The sequence below is a fragment of the Lutjanus erythropterus genome, chromosome 8, assembly GCF_056507025.1.
Source record: "Lutjanus erythropterus isolate fLutEry1 chromosome 8, fLutEry1.hap2, whole genome shotgun sequence".
Lineage (NCBI taxonomy): Eukaryota > Metazoa > Chordata > Actinopteri > Lutjaniformes > Lutjanidae > Lutjanus > Lutjanus erythropterus.
The window spans coordinates 9542757-9558591 of NC_139324.1; the positions used below are offsets into that span (position 1 = coordinate 9542757).

The window sequence follows — 15835 nt, forward strand, 5'->3', positions numbered from 1 at the left end:
TATGGTTAACATCGGGTATCATAATCAATGCGTGAGCACATGTGTAGTGTTTGTCGTTTGAGCGCTCTGATTGGAGGACTCCACGGCAGACCCGCCTCTATCTCCGCCTAACTGGTTTGTGATTGGAGAGCCGAGTCTCTGCTCATGTCTCTCCATGTGGAGAACTACTCGGACGGCACCGCGATGTCTTCTGGGACATGAAGTCTGAACTGTTCCTGAACAATGAAAATACGTTCCTCAAAGCACTTCAACTCCCATGGAAAGAGCAGAAGGGGCGGAGTTTTCAGAGTAGCTGAAATAAAATATGTTGATTGTTCAGCGGAGGATTCAACTCTATGACGGCAATGACTGAGGGAACGTGAGTATTTTTGTTTCATTTACAGCGAAAAGTCGCGAAAGTTACTTGGTTTCAGTAATAATAATTATGTTAAAGTGGTTTAATAACGTTTCTGTTCAAAGTTTGAGTCAACATGTAGCCTAGCTATGACTGTTGTTTTACAGGTCCATTCTGTCATAAATAAATAAATGTATTTATATTATGTAAGTACATTTAGCTGATAATACTTCTGTATCGACTCAAGAACATTTTTTTGTCACACTTTCTATGACACTCATGTCTTATGCATTATAATCCATTATTAACATTCTTATGCTATGTTATACTGGGTTTGTAAGGTATAAGTGTTAGTTATAAAGGTAACGGTAAACTTTTAATTGTGATATATATAATTATACATACATAAGGACTCATAAATATTCATAATGTTTTACAAAAATAATAATAATCATAACACATTACATAGCATGTTATAATGGCTTATGATGTCAATTATCATACTTCATTGTTGCTCAACACTCACTGACATGTGTTATAAATCTAATAGTTGTAATACAGTATGATCATTTTAAATTGCATCATAATCATTCTTATAGTGCATTATATTGTGATTATAAGTTACTCTGTGTGGTCACTGGGTGCTTGAAGTTAAGTAATAAAACTCCTGAGGTATAGGCAGATGTAATGCATTATTAAGGTGAATGTAAGTCTCTATAAGTGGTCATTGTTTGCTTTAAGTAAAGTGAAAAATATAAATCTGTACAAGACCGACACACCAAATGTAGCAAAATTAATGTATGTGTTTAACAAGTCATAAAAGAAATATGTAGATGATCTGACATTAAGATACATGCTGTACCTGTTAGGCACCTGCGGAGGCGAGGGGGGCCGTACAAGACCGAGCCAGCCACAGACCTGAGCCGCTGGAGGCTCACTAATGTGGAGGGCAGGCAGACCTGGCGATATGTGGAGGAGCAGGACTCCCCAGACCGAGAGCAGACAATGCTGGAAGCCCATTCTCTAGGCTTGGACACGGTGGGCTTTGAATCTTTGTTGTTGTTGTTGTTGTTGTTCTTCTTCTTCTTCTTCTTCTTCTTCTTCTTCTTCTTCTTCGTAAAAGCAAAATTAGTTTTTCCTGTCATCCTGTCATATTTGTTTCAAATGGCAAAAAATCACTCGAATCACGTGATTCTTACTAATATAAATATATGCTATATAAACTTAATGAAATTAATTGATTAGCTGTCTGGTCCATAAAATTTTGATCACTGTTTCAAGACTTGACAACTTGACATCCACAAATCCCAGATAGTGAGTTTACTGTTAGAGAGGAGTAAAGAAACCAGAAAATATTCACATTTGAGAGTCAGAAATTAGAAAGTTTGGACATTTTTTAAACTAAAAAATGATGAAAAACAATGATCAAAATAGTTGAATAGTTGATTAATAATCGATTCATCTTTGCAGCTCTGAATATGTGTAACATTTCTATAGTGATTATTTCTAATGAGCAGTTCTCTCCACAGAGAAAGTTCATATCTGGCTCCCCAGCTGCACACACAGCTATAGAAGCAGCTCTCAAAGGTATGCACTTCTACAGCCACCTCCAGGCTGAGGACGGTCACTGGGCAGGAGACTACGGCGGACCTCTCTTCCTGCTCCCAGGTGAAGCCAGTTATCCTCCTTCATCTCCTTAAATTTGACACCTGTAATTGTGTGTGCGCTTCTGTGCTTGACTGCCACTGTGTGGGTGTTTGTGCATCAGGTCTGCTGATCACCTGCCACGTGGCTAAGATTCCTCTGGCTGAGGCTTGGAAGAAAGAGATGGTGAGGTACCTGCGCTCCGTTCAGCTGCCAGATGGAGGCTGGGGTTTGTAAGTCAACGTCTTTTTTTGTTTGTTTGTTTTTGATACCCATGCTGAGTAAGGTCACTGTAACAGACAAAGGGAATAGACGGATGGTGTCCAGACTTTTGACTGCTGTAAAAGAGAAATTTTGTCAGTTTTTTCCTGAAGTTATATGGTCAAAACAATACAACTTTACTGATCCCACTTGGCACAGTTTATTGGAGCAGCTTGTTACACACAAATTCAAAGATTCAGGTTTGTCTAAAGAAGAACAGTAGGTTATCTCAACAAAACATTATTTTGTAAAACCTTTTGATGGTTGTTGAAGTTGGGCTTAAAGTCCAAAAATCTATGAAAACAACTTTGCCTTGAAATGTTTTTTCTTGTTTCTTGTTGTTTTGCTCTTCAAATGAGAGAGAGGGTAATAATCACATTCATTAGTTATGTCTGTTGTTAAATACAGAGTTAAACACAACACAACTTTTTTTATTAAGAAGTTTGAACTTATAATTTAGAAGTAATCTAGAAAATAATTTAGAAGAGTCAAACTGATTGAAAAGAAAATATGTTAAAGCAACTGTGTTTATTTAAACAACCAAACAAAATCCTACATCTAGGTTTACACAGGTGCATTATTTTTTTCATGTACTTCTGTACATTTCTTTTCCAATTGTGAAAACTAATACAATGGAGAAAAAATAAAAAGGTGCATTGTTTTACACATTCCTAACTTTACAGGTCAAACATAGGAAATGTTCAGCCCCTCAACACTTTACTTTTTTCAAATCTGGCCCTTAAAAAAGCAATTAAATTGGGGTGGCATATACCAACAATAAGAATGATTAAAACATTTTAATTTAGTAGTCAGTTTCCACAGAGAATGAACAATTTAGAATAGTTTTACAAGCAGGTAAAACATAACTACACACTGATAGCAACAGAGACAGTTCACTTGCAAGAACACGTCCAGAAGAAGCCAAAATACCAGCTGCTTCTCCAAGAATTTTTATGTTGCAAAAAGAACTTTGATGTCTTTGTTTCACTCTGATGATCTAAGAAAAGATTGTAACAATACTGTCTAGGCTGTTTCTGTCTTTTACTGTGAGGCTCAGAAATGAGCAGATCGAAGAAAAATGATTGATAGAAATGACAGAGGAAGACGGGACTGAGAGAAAAAGAAGGTGTTCTGTTGCCATGCTTCACAATTGTCTCAGTGTTTTTATCAAATTTAAGAAAACCATTGAAAACAGAACCCAAATATTTGTATGACGTAACCACTTCCACATTTTGTGAGCATTCCTGTGGTCTGAATCAGAACTTTGATGAGATGACCGCAATATCATTCAATGCTGTTAGAAAACGTGACCATATAGCTGCTCTTCTCAGTGCTCCTGCATCCATCAGTGAACATAAGAAACAGTAAAGGTGAAAAGACTCACCCTTGTGGTGGCGACCCTTTGGAGATATTTACAGAGTCTGAGAAACGACCATTTACAGGAGCCCTCAGCCCCTGTCAATCAACAAGACCAAGATCAAAGAGAGGCAAACTTAAATCATGCAGCAACCTTTCTATTAAAAGATGCAGCTGCATCATATTGAATGCAGATGGAAAGTCTGCAAACAAGAACCTGGCATGAGTTCACGTTGCTTGTTTATATAGTTAGTTGAGTAGAAAAAGCATTGCATATTCTGCACCTCTCCCTGGCTTGTAAGCAAATCTCAGTGGATCAACTTTTCTATTCACAGCTAACAGAACAGAAACAGAAGTTAAGCTAACAGAAGTTTTTCAATAGTTTTCTCAAAGTCTAAAATCAAGCTAACATCTTTAATGATGAAAAAGCTTGAAAAACTTTGAGAAAATTGTTAAAAACCTTCCTCATAGTCAGTTTTTACAACCTTAGCCACAGCGACAAAAAAATAATTACAGGAAAAATGTATAAAAACATACAGTGTCAGACTGTCTGGAATATTGATTAGCAGCATCGTGGACATGTTTTGTTTTTCTGCAGACATATTGAGGACAAGTCTACCGTCTTTGGCACGGCACTGAGTTACACCTCATTAAGGATCCTGGGAGTTGAGCCTGATGATCCAGATATGGTTCGAGCCCGGAACAACCTGCACAGCAAAGGTGGGAAGGAATCAGTTGAAATGGTCCATAAAAATGCTTTGTCAGTTTTTATTAAATCTGCAGTCCGTCACACACAGTAAAACTCAGGAGCTCTGATTACTGATCATCTTCCTTTATTGGTAACTAAAGAACCCAACTGAGTTATCATTTATTTATTGGCCTATCACAGTTATATTTTGTTGGTGTGTATCAGGGGGAAGGGTATCAAGAGCTGCTTTTAAACTGGTACTGGTTTCTCATTATCACTACCAAAAACTCAATCAGCTCCTAGACAAACAGTGCTGCTATCAGTACTTCTGTAACTTCACTCTAACAAAGCTGGCAGTTTTGGCTGTACTTTTACATTCTGTATATATATATATATATATATATATATATATATATATACACACACATATATATAATATAATATAAATATAATATAACCCTAATAATATAATATATCTAATATAACCCTGTCCTGACAACTGTCATGACATTCAGGCTCATCACATCAGTTTACGATGTTACTGAGGCAACTATAGTTTGTCAGTAAAGTCAGTATTGGCTGATATATTAATATCAAAATGTTTTACTTCCTTATATCAGTATTGGCATCATCCCCAAAAATCCAGTATTATGTTTAGATAACACACAGGTGTACAAACCTACTGCCCTCCCAAAATGTTCAAATGTGCAAGAAAGATTATTAAAATGTACTGCTTTGTGTTTAATGAAGGATAATTCCCTGCAAATTTAATGTGGTCTATAGTCTATGACTTTACAGTAGTAATAACCATGTCAATTATTTAAGGTAATAGCTTCTGTGTTTTTTATGTTGTACAGGCGGCGCTGCAGGGATTCCTTCATGGGGTAAATTCTGGCTGGCCATTTTAAATGTCTACAGTTGGGAGGGAATGAACACACTGCTGCCAGAGATGTGGTAAGTTGGATGATCTAACATCCCAGACCTGTTACAGTATGTCCTCCTCCGCCTTCAGTCAAGCTTGAAAAACTTATTCTGTTGCATAAAAAAGTGGGATTACTCTTAATTCACTGTTATGTTAAAATTGTACTGCCTTATCTTGCATTTTCTCTAGATGGAGCTCTTGTCCCTTCTTCTTTTTCTTTGTTTATGTTAAATAGGCAAAGGAGAGGTTTCCATAAACCAAAAGCTGCAACCTCCTTCTTCTCCAAAGAACAAAAGCAGGCCATATAGAGAAAATATTAGGAGAACCATTATCCCTAAACAGTTTATATAATGCACTTACAAAATCATGTAATGTCCTGAATCAGGAGTTCATTCATGCTAACTGCTCTCTTCTTGTCTGTCTTTTCTCTAATTTTGTGCTGTAGTACATTTCTTTCGTCTGTATCAGTTCAGGGGTGATGTTTGTCATTTTGTCTGTCCAGGCTGTTCCCCACTTGGACGCCAGCCCACCCCTCTACCCTGTGGTGTCACTGTCGCCAGGTCTACCTCCCCATGAGCTACTGTTACGCTGTCAGACTGGCTGCAGAGGAAGACTCGCTGGTCCTCAGCCTCAGACAGGTGTTGAAACCACATCGTCTCAGCAGGGGGCGCCATACTCTGTACTTTAAAAGGCAGATATTTAGAGTTCTGTGCTAGAGCTCTTTATTTTTGCTTTAACATTTTAACTCTAAGGGGTTTTGAAAGGGCAACAGAAGTTATAAACTACAGTACTTTTTCACAAAAGAAAAATTACATTATATTGTCTCTGTGAAGATTCTGAGGTCATGAGGGGTTATCACATGCAACTGGACATGCTTAGTGAATACCAATTGGTATCAATATCATTATCAATATAGACTGATACTGTACAGATAGAAGACAGATAAAAGGAAAAACAACATAAAATGTGCTGGGCCACCATGAGCCTCCAGAACAATATCAGTACTGTGTGTGTGTACAGATTCTTTTCTCTGAACTTTACTCTGGTTTCTCCAAAATCTTTCAAAGTTGCCAAACTTGGTTAAGTTCTGGTGATTGTGAATGTCGTATCATCTGATTTACATTATTATGCCTCTGTACTGGCGACAGCTGTGGTCTTCACGTTTTCGAATTTTTCCATCCATCCGTACATATGTCCATTTATACATCCGTCAGTACATACATCTAGCCGCACGTCAAGCTGTACGTGTCTGTCTGTTTCATGCTTGTGAGCATGATTCCTCAACAGAATTTCTTCAAATTTGGCACAGACGTGCAAAGTTCAAGGTCACTGTGACTTCATGTTTGTCCCCTTTTTTGTGAATGCGATATCAAAGGAACACCTGGACAGAATTTCTTCAAATTGTCCCCAACATCCACTTGGATTCAAGGATGAACTAAGTCGGAGGTCAAAAGTCATTGTGACCTTCCAAAAAAACATCGTAACTCAACAATTCATAATTATGACAAATGTTCACACAAATATCAAATAGGATAAAATGATGAGGTGATGACATTTTATATCCAAATGGTCAAAGGTCACTTCACTGTGAAATATAACTTCCAAAAATACACTTAATTAAATTTCTTCAGAGCCTTCAGTACATATATTATACAATCAAGCTACTTTCCATTCCACCCTGTACATCAATGAAGGCGTATCTAAGGATGGAATCTTAGTTTTCTCTGATCCACCTTTAAACTATGTAGAGGGAGCAGCCCAATGCAGCCGTTTTTCTTTTATAATGACAGTCTTACGCCAAAATTAGATGTGAAACACTTCTTCTTTAGAAAGAAAATAAAGAGGACCACTGAAAATGCCACAGATCATATATGTTTATACAGATGCATAACTAAAATGTTTTCTGGCTCTTTGTTTTCTAGGAGCTGTATATCCAGGACTATGCCACCATTAACTGGCCCGCTCAGAGGAACAATGTGGCAGCATGTGACATGTACACACCTCACAGCACGCTGCTCACCGTCGCCTACGGTAAGTATTCTCGGCACACTGTGCGACGTGATGACAAACCACTGCCTACAGAAGCATGTAGCTTCGAAAACAGGCATCATGTAGTGAAATGAATGAGACGGAAATGTTTTGCAGAATTACAATTTCTCTAAAACTTTGAAAGTAACAGTTTGTAACTGTGATTCAACACTTTTGACCACAAAGCACACAAATATTTTTTCACATTAGAGGTTTGCAATGAGTTCAACTACAGGCACTCAAGTGAGACATGATAGATGAAAAACGATTACCCCTGGCTACAGGATGTTTTTGTGCAATGATAAGAGAGTTTCCCTAAATCACTGTGAATTACTCATCTGACCATATGACTCTGTTCCTCTTGCCCTGCAGTGGTGTTAAATGTGTACGAAGCCCACCACAGCACCACACTGAGAGAAAAGGCTGTTAAAGAACTGTATGAACACATCCAGGCTGATGACAGCTTCACGAAATGTATCAGCATTGGACCGGTATGATGTACACAGATACAAAAAACACAGATATCAAAAGTAAAGAACACAGATTGAATAAGTTCTGGACAAAAAACACTACAATTTAACTTATTTACATAGTTTTACAAATAATCCTTTTTTAAACTGACACTGTAAAAGAAAAAGGGGATGTGAACATGAAGTATTGTATTTCTCCTCAGATCTCCAAAACTATCAACATGCTGGTTCGCTGGTATGTGGATGGTCCCTCCTCTCCGGCCTTTCAGGAGCATGTGTCCAGGATCCCAGACTACCTGTGGTTAGTCAGTCAGTCTCTAACAATAAAACAAAATGTACATCAGTTCCATCACTCATCAGAATTAGGTGTTCAAGAAACTTATTATATTTTTTATATTATATATTAAGTATATATTCTGATATATAATGTGTAATGTAACTGTTCAGTCATTCAAATGTGCAAGAAGGTATAGGACTGATAAACTTAAAGTAAAGTCTCTGTGTTGCAGGTTGGGATTAGATGGCATGAAAATGCAGGTGAGAATTTGTTCTCTGCTCCTTTTTGTATGTTGAGTAACACTTCACAGTTAGCAAGATTGAGCAAGCATTTCTGTTTTCATATCGAATGATCTTGGTTACTCAAGTTCTGATCACTAGGGTGCGGCAGGAGTATGAGGGGGTCAGGGTTGATAGTAGGGATGCACCGATGGACCGGCCAGAGACCGGAACCAGCCGGTTTTCAACGTGACCGGCCGTGACTGGTGACCGGCTGGTAGGCGTCACATATCCAATTCTGTGCTGGTCTTGTTCACACATGTGCTCCACACGGTGGTCATGCCATGCGCACACCCGCCACCGTGCTGATCACAGCTACACACACTCAAACACGTACTTGCATGAAGTTGGTTTCAGCGACAGATTCCAAGAACAGGATAAAGAGAAGACAGACGGTCTACAACGAGACAGAGCAGTCGACAATGTTGCAGAACAGCTGTAAACTTTGTAACTCTTCAGGCTAATGTTAGCCAGCCGCAGACTGCTGTTCACAGAGGGACAGTTAAAATCTCACCTCCTGTTCTGGCTGAAGAATAAACAACCTGTGTTGATGTGTCTCCTCAAACATTTTCTCATCCAGACTCAGTTTCAATTCAAGCAAAGTTTCACTGCAGCAAACTGTTTGTTTAGAATTGCGTCCACATGAGATCACGTGAAATCGTGTCCCGAGAAATCCCACAAGATTCTGTTCCCCCCATTCATAATCTTAATATAAAACTATAATAAGGCCTGGCTGTAACCTGGAGGACTTTGGAGAAAATGTAAAACAGTATTTAATGAATATTTAATAGTCAGTGTCTTATTATGAACATCCAATTTAATTTTTACAAGAAAAGTTGCGAAAATGTGAATGCTGTCAATTATAGTTCTTAGAGAGACTTAAAATCGGAATCAGCCAAAATCAGAATCGGCAGGTCAGACCTGAAAAATCTGAAATTGGAATCGGCCAAGAAAATTGAAATCGGTGCATCTCAAGTTGATACATCACAGCACACCACTGAAATGCCAGCATGGACATTTTAACTGTTACACTATTTTTATTACCTTAAACCTTAGGTACTATATGGAGTATTCAAGAAATTGTTATTATTAATGACATGGCGGGTGATGCATAGATGGTCAGAAAACCTTCAAACTAAATTAGCTTTGCTGTAGTCTACTTGCTGGTTTCATACTTTTGTTCTGCAGTCAGTCTCAGTCCACTCAATTAGTTCAAATTTAACGTTCTGAATGATCTCTTTGTCCTTTTTCTTGTGCTCAGGGAACTAATGGATCTCAACTCTGGGATACGTGCTTTGCTGTACAGGCTTTCCTTGAGGTAACATAAAAATGGTCACCCATGTTTTCAGTGTTGTTAATACAAGAGAGCAAGCAGGTCATTATAATAAAGATATAAAAACAAGTGGAATGTGATTAATTTTTTTCTCTCTTGTTAGGAATCTGACTGTTGCATTTTTACTGTAGTCAGTCCACAGTCTTTTTAGGCAGACCAAGTTTTACTACATCAGCCTGAGATGAAAATATCTTTACTCTGGATATGTTTTAAGATTATAAATGATCATTTTTGTTATGTTGGTGAAGTGGCCCTGGAATCTAAGGTAAAAATCCAGGATAACACCCAGATATGTGACCTGTGTGACACTTTCCAGGTTTTGGATATCTGTGACGCATTCGACCGATAATTTAACATGGATTAGGTCTCCATGGAAATAGGTTAGGTATATCTGTGTGTCAGCAGAGTAACTAGCCTAGAGGCCTAGAGGCGACATATGAACTGAAATGCAGTGAACCCAATAATGAGCCCTGAGGGACACCACATATGAGGTCAACTTTCCTAGACAGAAAGATTTCCAAGAGAAAGTTATTGTCCTTTTAGATGATTCTCAAGCCTCTCAAATGTTACGTTGCGATCAATGCTGCTGTCACTATATATTTGTGCTTGAGTACTATGGTTGTGGTTGGCATAACGGTTGTTTGATGGGGTCTTTCAGGCAGGAGCCCAGGATAACCCCAGACTAGCCGAGTGCCTCAGAGATGCTCATCAGTTCCTTACCATAACACAGGTACCACCAACTTCTCAGTTGCACGGTTTTCATTATCAAATAGGAATAAAACACATATTCTGCTGGTATAGCAAGTGTAACAGTGCTTATTTAAGCTTCTGTAAGATACTCAGTTGTGCTTAAGATGAAAACAGTGTAATATGAACCAAAAGTCATTTCTTACGCCTGACTAGTTTTTCCACTCTAACAGATACCTGAGAATCCTCCTGAGTACCAAAAGTACTACAGACAGATGAACAAGGTAAATCTACATTACCTTGTATCCATGTTACTTACAGCCACTTTTCAACACTTTTCAAATAATTGTTTGAAGGCAAGAACGGCCTCTGAAAAGTACTACATTTCTTAGTCTATTTGGATGTGTGTGTATATGCATGCAGTTTTAACCCTGATTTATTTATTTATTTATTGTCAGGGAGGTTTCCCCTTCAGTACCCGTGACTGTGGTTGGATTGTGGCTGACTGCACAGCTGAGGGCCTGAAGTCGGTGATGCTGCTGCAGGAGCTCTGTCCCTCCATCAGCCAGCCAGTCACCTCAGAGCGCCTGTATGATGCTGTCAATGTGGTGAGTCTGCAGTGAATAAACTGACTGGAAGACTAATTTTTCATTTTTAGAAGCCAATTTAGAAGCAATTTGACATTTCTGGAAATATGCTTATGCTCTGTCTTTCTGAGAGTTTAATAAGAAAATTCATATCACTCTTATCTGCCCATAAATATGAAGCTACAGCCAGAAGTTAGCTTAGCTTAGCACAGAGACTGGAAACAAGGGGAAACAGCTAGCTTTGCTGTGTCCAGAGGTATCAAAATGCACCCAAAGCTTTTTAATTAATACCTTAATTAATTCCATTTGTTAAATCCATATACAAACCAAATATTTACTGTTAACATTGATAAAGAGTATAGTCTTGGTCTACACTGTATGAAAAGTGCCCTGGAATTATTTCTGTTATAATTTGGCACTATATGATTAAAACCAACCTGACTTGAAATCAGACTGCTGAAAAATTGCTACCATAGTCTTTCAATGTCACAGCTCTTTCTCATGTCACGTGTCTATATTCTCTTTGTAGCTGCTGAACATGAGAAACTCTGATGGTGGATTTGCCACATATGAAACTAAGAGAGGAGGGAAACTCCTGGAGCTGCTCAACCCCTCTGAAGTATTTGGTAGGTCTGTTGCCACCCATACGATGCATCAGCCTTGATTGTTTAGTCACTGAACTGATTTCTTGATAACACAGATATGTCACTTTCGTAATAACAGCATCAGCACAAGTCGGTGCCTGATTTAACTTGCTGCCTTGTAAAGGACCTAGTGTGAGGACTGCCAATGTTACTCAACCTGCAAATATGGAAAAAGGAAACAAGGAGCCAAATATAAATGTGGCATTTCTGTCTCCTTTCAACATTCAAAGGCTGGAAAACTTTTTCCATTGCATTCTGGAAGTGTTGTAACACAAAGGTCAAAGAGCCCAATAAGATTGGGCTCCCATGTAAAAAAAGAGGATGCAGTATGTGTTGTGAAATGTTATGTTTATTAGCAACACTGTGTGTTGCTCTGACTCTCTTTCTCTTGCACTCACACACAAACAGGTGACATCATGATAGATTATACCTATGTGGAGTGTACGTCAGCAGTAATGCAGGCTCTCAGGCACTTCCAGAAGGCCTACCCTCAACATCGTGCTAACGAGATAAGGTAACTACACACAAACACTCATGTAATGTATATATGCATACATACTGTATTATTAGTTTTACTTACTAAATGGTACAAATCCTGTTAAGATCTGGTATTAACATGCATCCTACATGATCCAATCACAAGTTGACAGCACTAAATACAGGTATGACTGCACCCAGGACGCATTTTAGATGTGATCGCTCAGACCACATTCAGAGGTGGTCTCTTTTAGCTGTGAGAACACAGGGTATCTTGGGCCACATAGAAGGACTGCATACTAAACTGACATCCCGTACGAATATCACTGGCTTCACTGTGATGCAAATTACATGTTGAGGCTCTCTTACCTGCAGTGGATGTCTGAGAATGTACTAGTTACCACAATATCCCCAGACTCCCTTAGAAAATGGCACACTTTTGAGAGTTGCTGAGTGAAGAGCAACTTTATAAACACTGTGAAACTCTGTCTATGACAGAGTCTTAATTATTTGGGCCTTCTTGTAAATTCAGAATTTGATTTAATTTCTTCTTATTGCTAAAACATTATGTCCATTTGTCCCAGTGTGTTAATGGTAATTACTGATCTGCTGGTTAAAAACAGATACATACAGAGCAGGGAAGAGAAACGGCTACAGCAATTTCTTAATTGTTCGTGCCTTCTTGTAAGATCGGCATTAAATGCAGATATATTAAGTTCTTATTAAGTTCTATTACTATTAAGTTCTATGGATCACAATGTAGCTTACTGTGATTGAGTGATTGGTTTGAATTGGTAGAATAAATTCTTCCTCAGAGTCATTAGAAGTAGAAGTGTGCGTCCAACCTTCTGCTGGGCTGCTGCAGCACAGGTAAAATATGAGGCTCATGGTGGACTGATGGAGTTTAGTGTGGTGCTGATCAAATCTTCATATTGAATGTTCAAATTGACAGTAATGGACATTCAGTTGACAGTGTTTACGTGCATATAGAGGTGCATCTGGAGACACTATGTAATGCCAGGTGTGAACTTGCATGCCTAGTGCAGCCCAATTGTGATTGATCAGATCACCCAGGACACATATTGAACAATGTCTGAACAGGCTCACAGAAACAACTGAATGATCTCATGGAATGAATGAAACTTGCTTAGACTTGTTTAGACATTAGACAAAACTGTCAAACTAAGAGGCTTTAGTAGCAGGTAGTAATATCATACTAGTTGACATCCTGCTTTTGCTTCGTGACTTTGTCTGAAATTGTTTCAAAAAGACAGACATGGAAATAATTTCTTAGTTCTTGTTGAAGTTTTGGAGGAAACTCTGAAGGGAAGAGATGAAGGTTTTCTGTCTTTGAGTTTCTGGATGTGTTTTTCAGCTCTACTCTAAAAGAAGGACTGGAGTACTGCAGGAAGGTGCAGAGGCCTGACGGATCCTGGGAAGGGTGAGACCACTTGTTCATGCAAGACCTGATATCCTACCAGATGGATGGATCATGCTCAATAAAAAATATTGCCTTTGTGCTCATGTTCAGGTCCTGGGGAGTGTGCTTCACGTATGGAATATGGTTTGGCCTTGAAGCCTTTGCTTGTATGGGTCACATCTACAGGGATGAGTAAGACTTCCAAATGCTGATCACTGAAATTTTACACTGAACCATGAGCACACGTTCACAACAATAAGTACCCTTTGTGCTCCTTAACTTGCCGAGCCAGACAGGACATCCATGAACTCATATTCTACATACTCACCATTGTGCCTCTGTCACCAGGGATGTATGTGTGGAGGTGCAGAAAGCTTGTCAGTTCCTGCTGGACAGGCAGATGTCAGACGGAGGCTGGGGGGAGGACTTTGAGTCGTGTGAGCAGCGGTGCTACGTCCAGAGCAGCACAGCTCAGATCCACAACACCTGCTGGGCTTTGTTAGGCCTCATGGCTGTCAGGTAAACCGACACTTAACCTCAGCTTGTCCAAAGTGCTTAGATCAAGATGCACATCCAGACATCTCACAAGGAAATGAGAGTGTAAAGAGTTTTTGTCCATGTCAGATTGTACTGCAGAGATTTTGTTGGATTAAACAGATGCAATACTTATATTTTTTCCCAGTTTTAGAAACTAATAAGTGCCTTTGGAGAGACCCTTTAGTCTATTTGATGTAGTCTCAAGATATGCAAAACAATATTAGGCAATTATGGCTCAACTGTTGAACGTCTACGGGATCAACGGATGATAATTAAATTCGGAATGGAATAAGGTGAAAATATAAACCAAAATAAAAACTTATACACATATAGACCCGGGAAATAATTCTGTAGTGCATTCTTTGAATTTGCGTCAGGTTGAATGTAAACAGTAGTAACAAGATGGTGATGTTAATATCGTCGACATCCTCACATTAAAAGTTCAACATCTGGGAAACCTGGTGCCTGGTTCTGCTGGAGTCTTGTGTATTGCTCCCTGTAAGCTCAGAGTGCGATCCACCCCTCAGGTGCAGCAACCCCATCCAGGATGCTGGATGCTGTACGCAAAGCAAAATTTCTCTATGGTTTATTTCCCTGACTACAAAATCATGGCAAAATTGAATCTAACAAAATCCAAACAAAATCATTTATTCCGATTCAATCAAATCTGTTGTGTGTGACCAGGCATCCTGATGAACTCGCTATTGAGAGAGGAGTACAGCTACTGATCGACAAGCAGCTGCCCAACGGAGACTGGCCACAGGTGATTCTTCACCCTGTATATCTTTTTATTATTTACATGGCATATACTCAAATTATACCTGGTTTACCCTGCCATCCATACAGCCAGTGATATAACAGGTTAATCCAATGACGATATGACATATAATGTGAGCTTTAATTTGTGATTGTTTTTTTCTCCCTCCCCAGGAGAATATTTCAGGTGTGTTCAACAAGAGCTGTGCTATCAGCTACACCTCCTACAGAAATGTCTTCCCGGTCTGGACCCTCGGCCGATTCTCAAGTCTTTACCCCAGCAATCCATTGGCTGGGAAGGTCAAGCTGTGAGGACCTTTCAAAGGAAGAAGAAACAAAATGTCTACAACTAAAGCAAAATACAGCAGCAGCCACAACGTTCAGACAATCAGTGGAAGGTGTTTTTTTCCACTCTCAAACTATCAGTTTTCAAATCATGCATTATTTCTCTGTATAGCCCTCTCAGTGTCTGAATGTGGGCACGTTGGCACTTCAGCTGTGTTTTCAGAGCTGAGCCCATCAGATAAAGAAACACATTTCATTCTTTGAATTACTTTCTATGTTGACATTCCAGGACGGTTCATCCAGCAGAGCTACTCCTTAAAACTCTGTTGTGATTATCTGCTGCTATCCAAGACGCCCAGTTGTGCACAGTCTGTCAAAGCATTTATGTCCATGTTGCCTTATATCTCTGCTCCTTACTTAAGATTTACATTTAGAATAAATAATTTTTCTACAGTATTTTCTTAAGTGGATGTGTCTTCAATGAATATACTTTACATTGGTTTGTGCTCAGCCAAAAATCAAACAGAGCACATATAGAAATTAAAGCAATTCTTTTATTTTGAAAAATAATTCCTTGCATGACATGATGCTGATCGATCAAGGGTTTAATTGTATTGTATGTATGTATATGTATGAGTAGTAGTGTATATATTGAATGGGCACTGATGTTTTAACCTTTATCACAGTGAGAAAGTTGGCAAAGGAGACACATTTTTCCAGCAACACTCTGCACCTCCTCCCACTCCACATACTGTACACTGGCAACATGTTCTAGTATTAGTTTTACTGTTAACTTGAGTTTTTGCAAGTGTGAACTGCAACCTCTCAGTCATAAGTCTACTTTTGTAAAG

At 38.9% G+C, this 15835-nt stretch overlaps 1 protein-coding gene across 1 annotated transcript; it reads left to right on the forward strand.

The window, feature by feature from the left end:
• Nucleotides 1-291: 291 nt before the first annotated feature.
• lss (lanosterol synthase (2,3-oxidosqualene-lanosterol cyclase)) lies at nt 292-15440 on the forward strand. The gene is made up of 22 exons (XM_084724442.1): nt 292-358; nt 1204-1372; nt 1864-2002; nt 2103-2211; nt 4194-4315; nt 5141-5237; nt 5708-5843; nt 7128-7236; nt 7606-7724; nt 7907-8004; nt 8213-8240; nt 9520-9576; nt 10250-10321; nt 10512-10562; nt 10737-10886; nt 11395-11491; nt 11918-12023; nt 13362-13427; nt 13518-13598; nt 13755-13925; nt 14628-14706; nt 14874-15440. The coding sequence occupies exons 1-22, from the start codon at nt 336-338 to the stop codon at nt 15009-15011; spliced, it is 2217 nt and encodes a 738-aa protein (XP_084580568.1). The 5' UTR covers nt 292-335; the 3' UTR covers nt 15012-15440.
• The last annotated feature ends 395 nt before the right edge of the window (nt 15441-15835 follow it).

What these genes read in the sequence shown, in the direction of transcription:
- lss (XM_084724442.1), top strand. Translation starts at nt 336, where the DNA reads ATGACGGCAATGACTGAGGGAAC. An exon ending in AGGATCCCAGACTACCTGTG is followed by an intron (nt 8,005 to 8,212) that starts GTTAGTCAGTCA and finishes TCTGTGTTGCAG; the next exon opens with GTTGGGATTAGATGGCATGA. An exon ending in TAGATGGCATGAAAATGCAG is followed by an intron (nt 8,241 to 9,519) that starts GTGAGAATTTGT and finishes TCTTGTGCTCAG; the next exon opens with GGAACTAATGGATCTCAACT.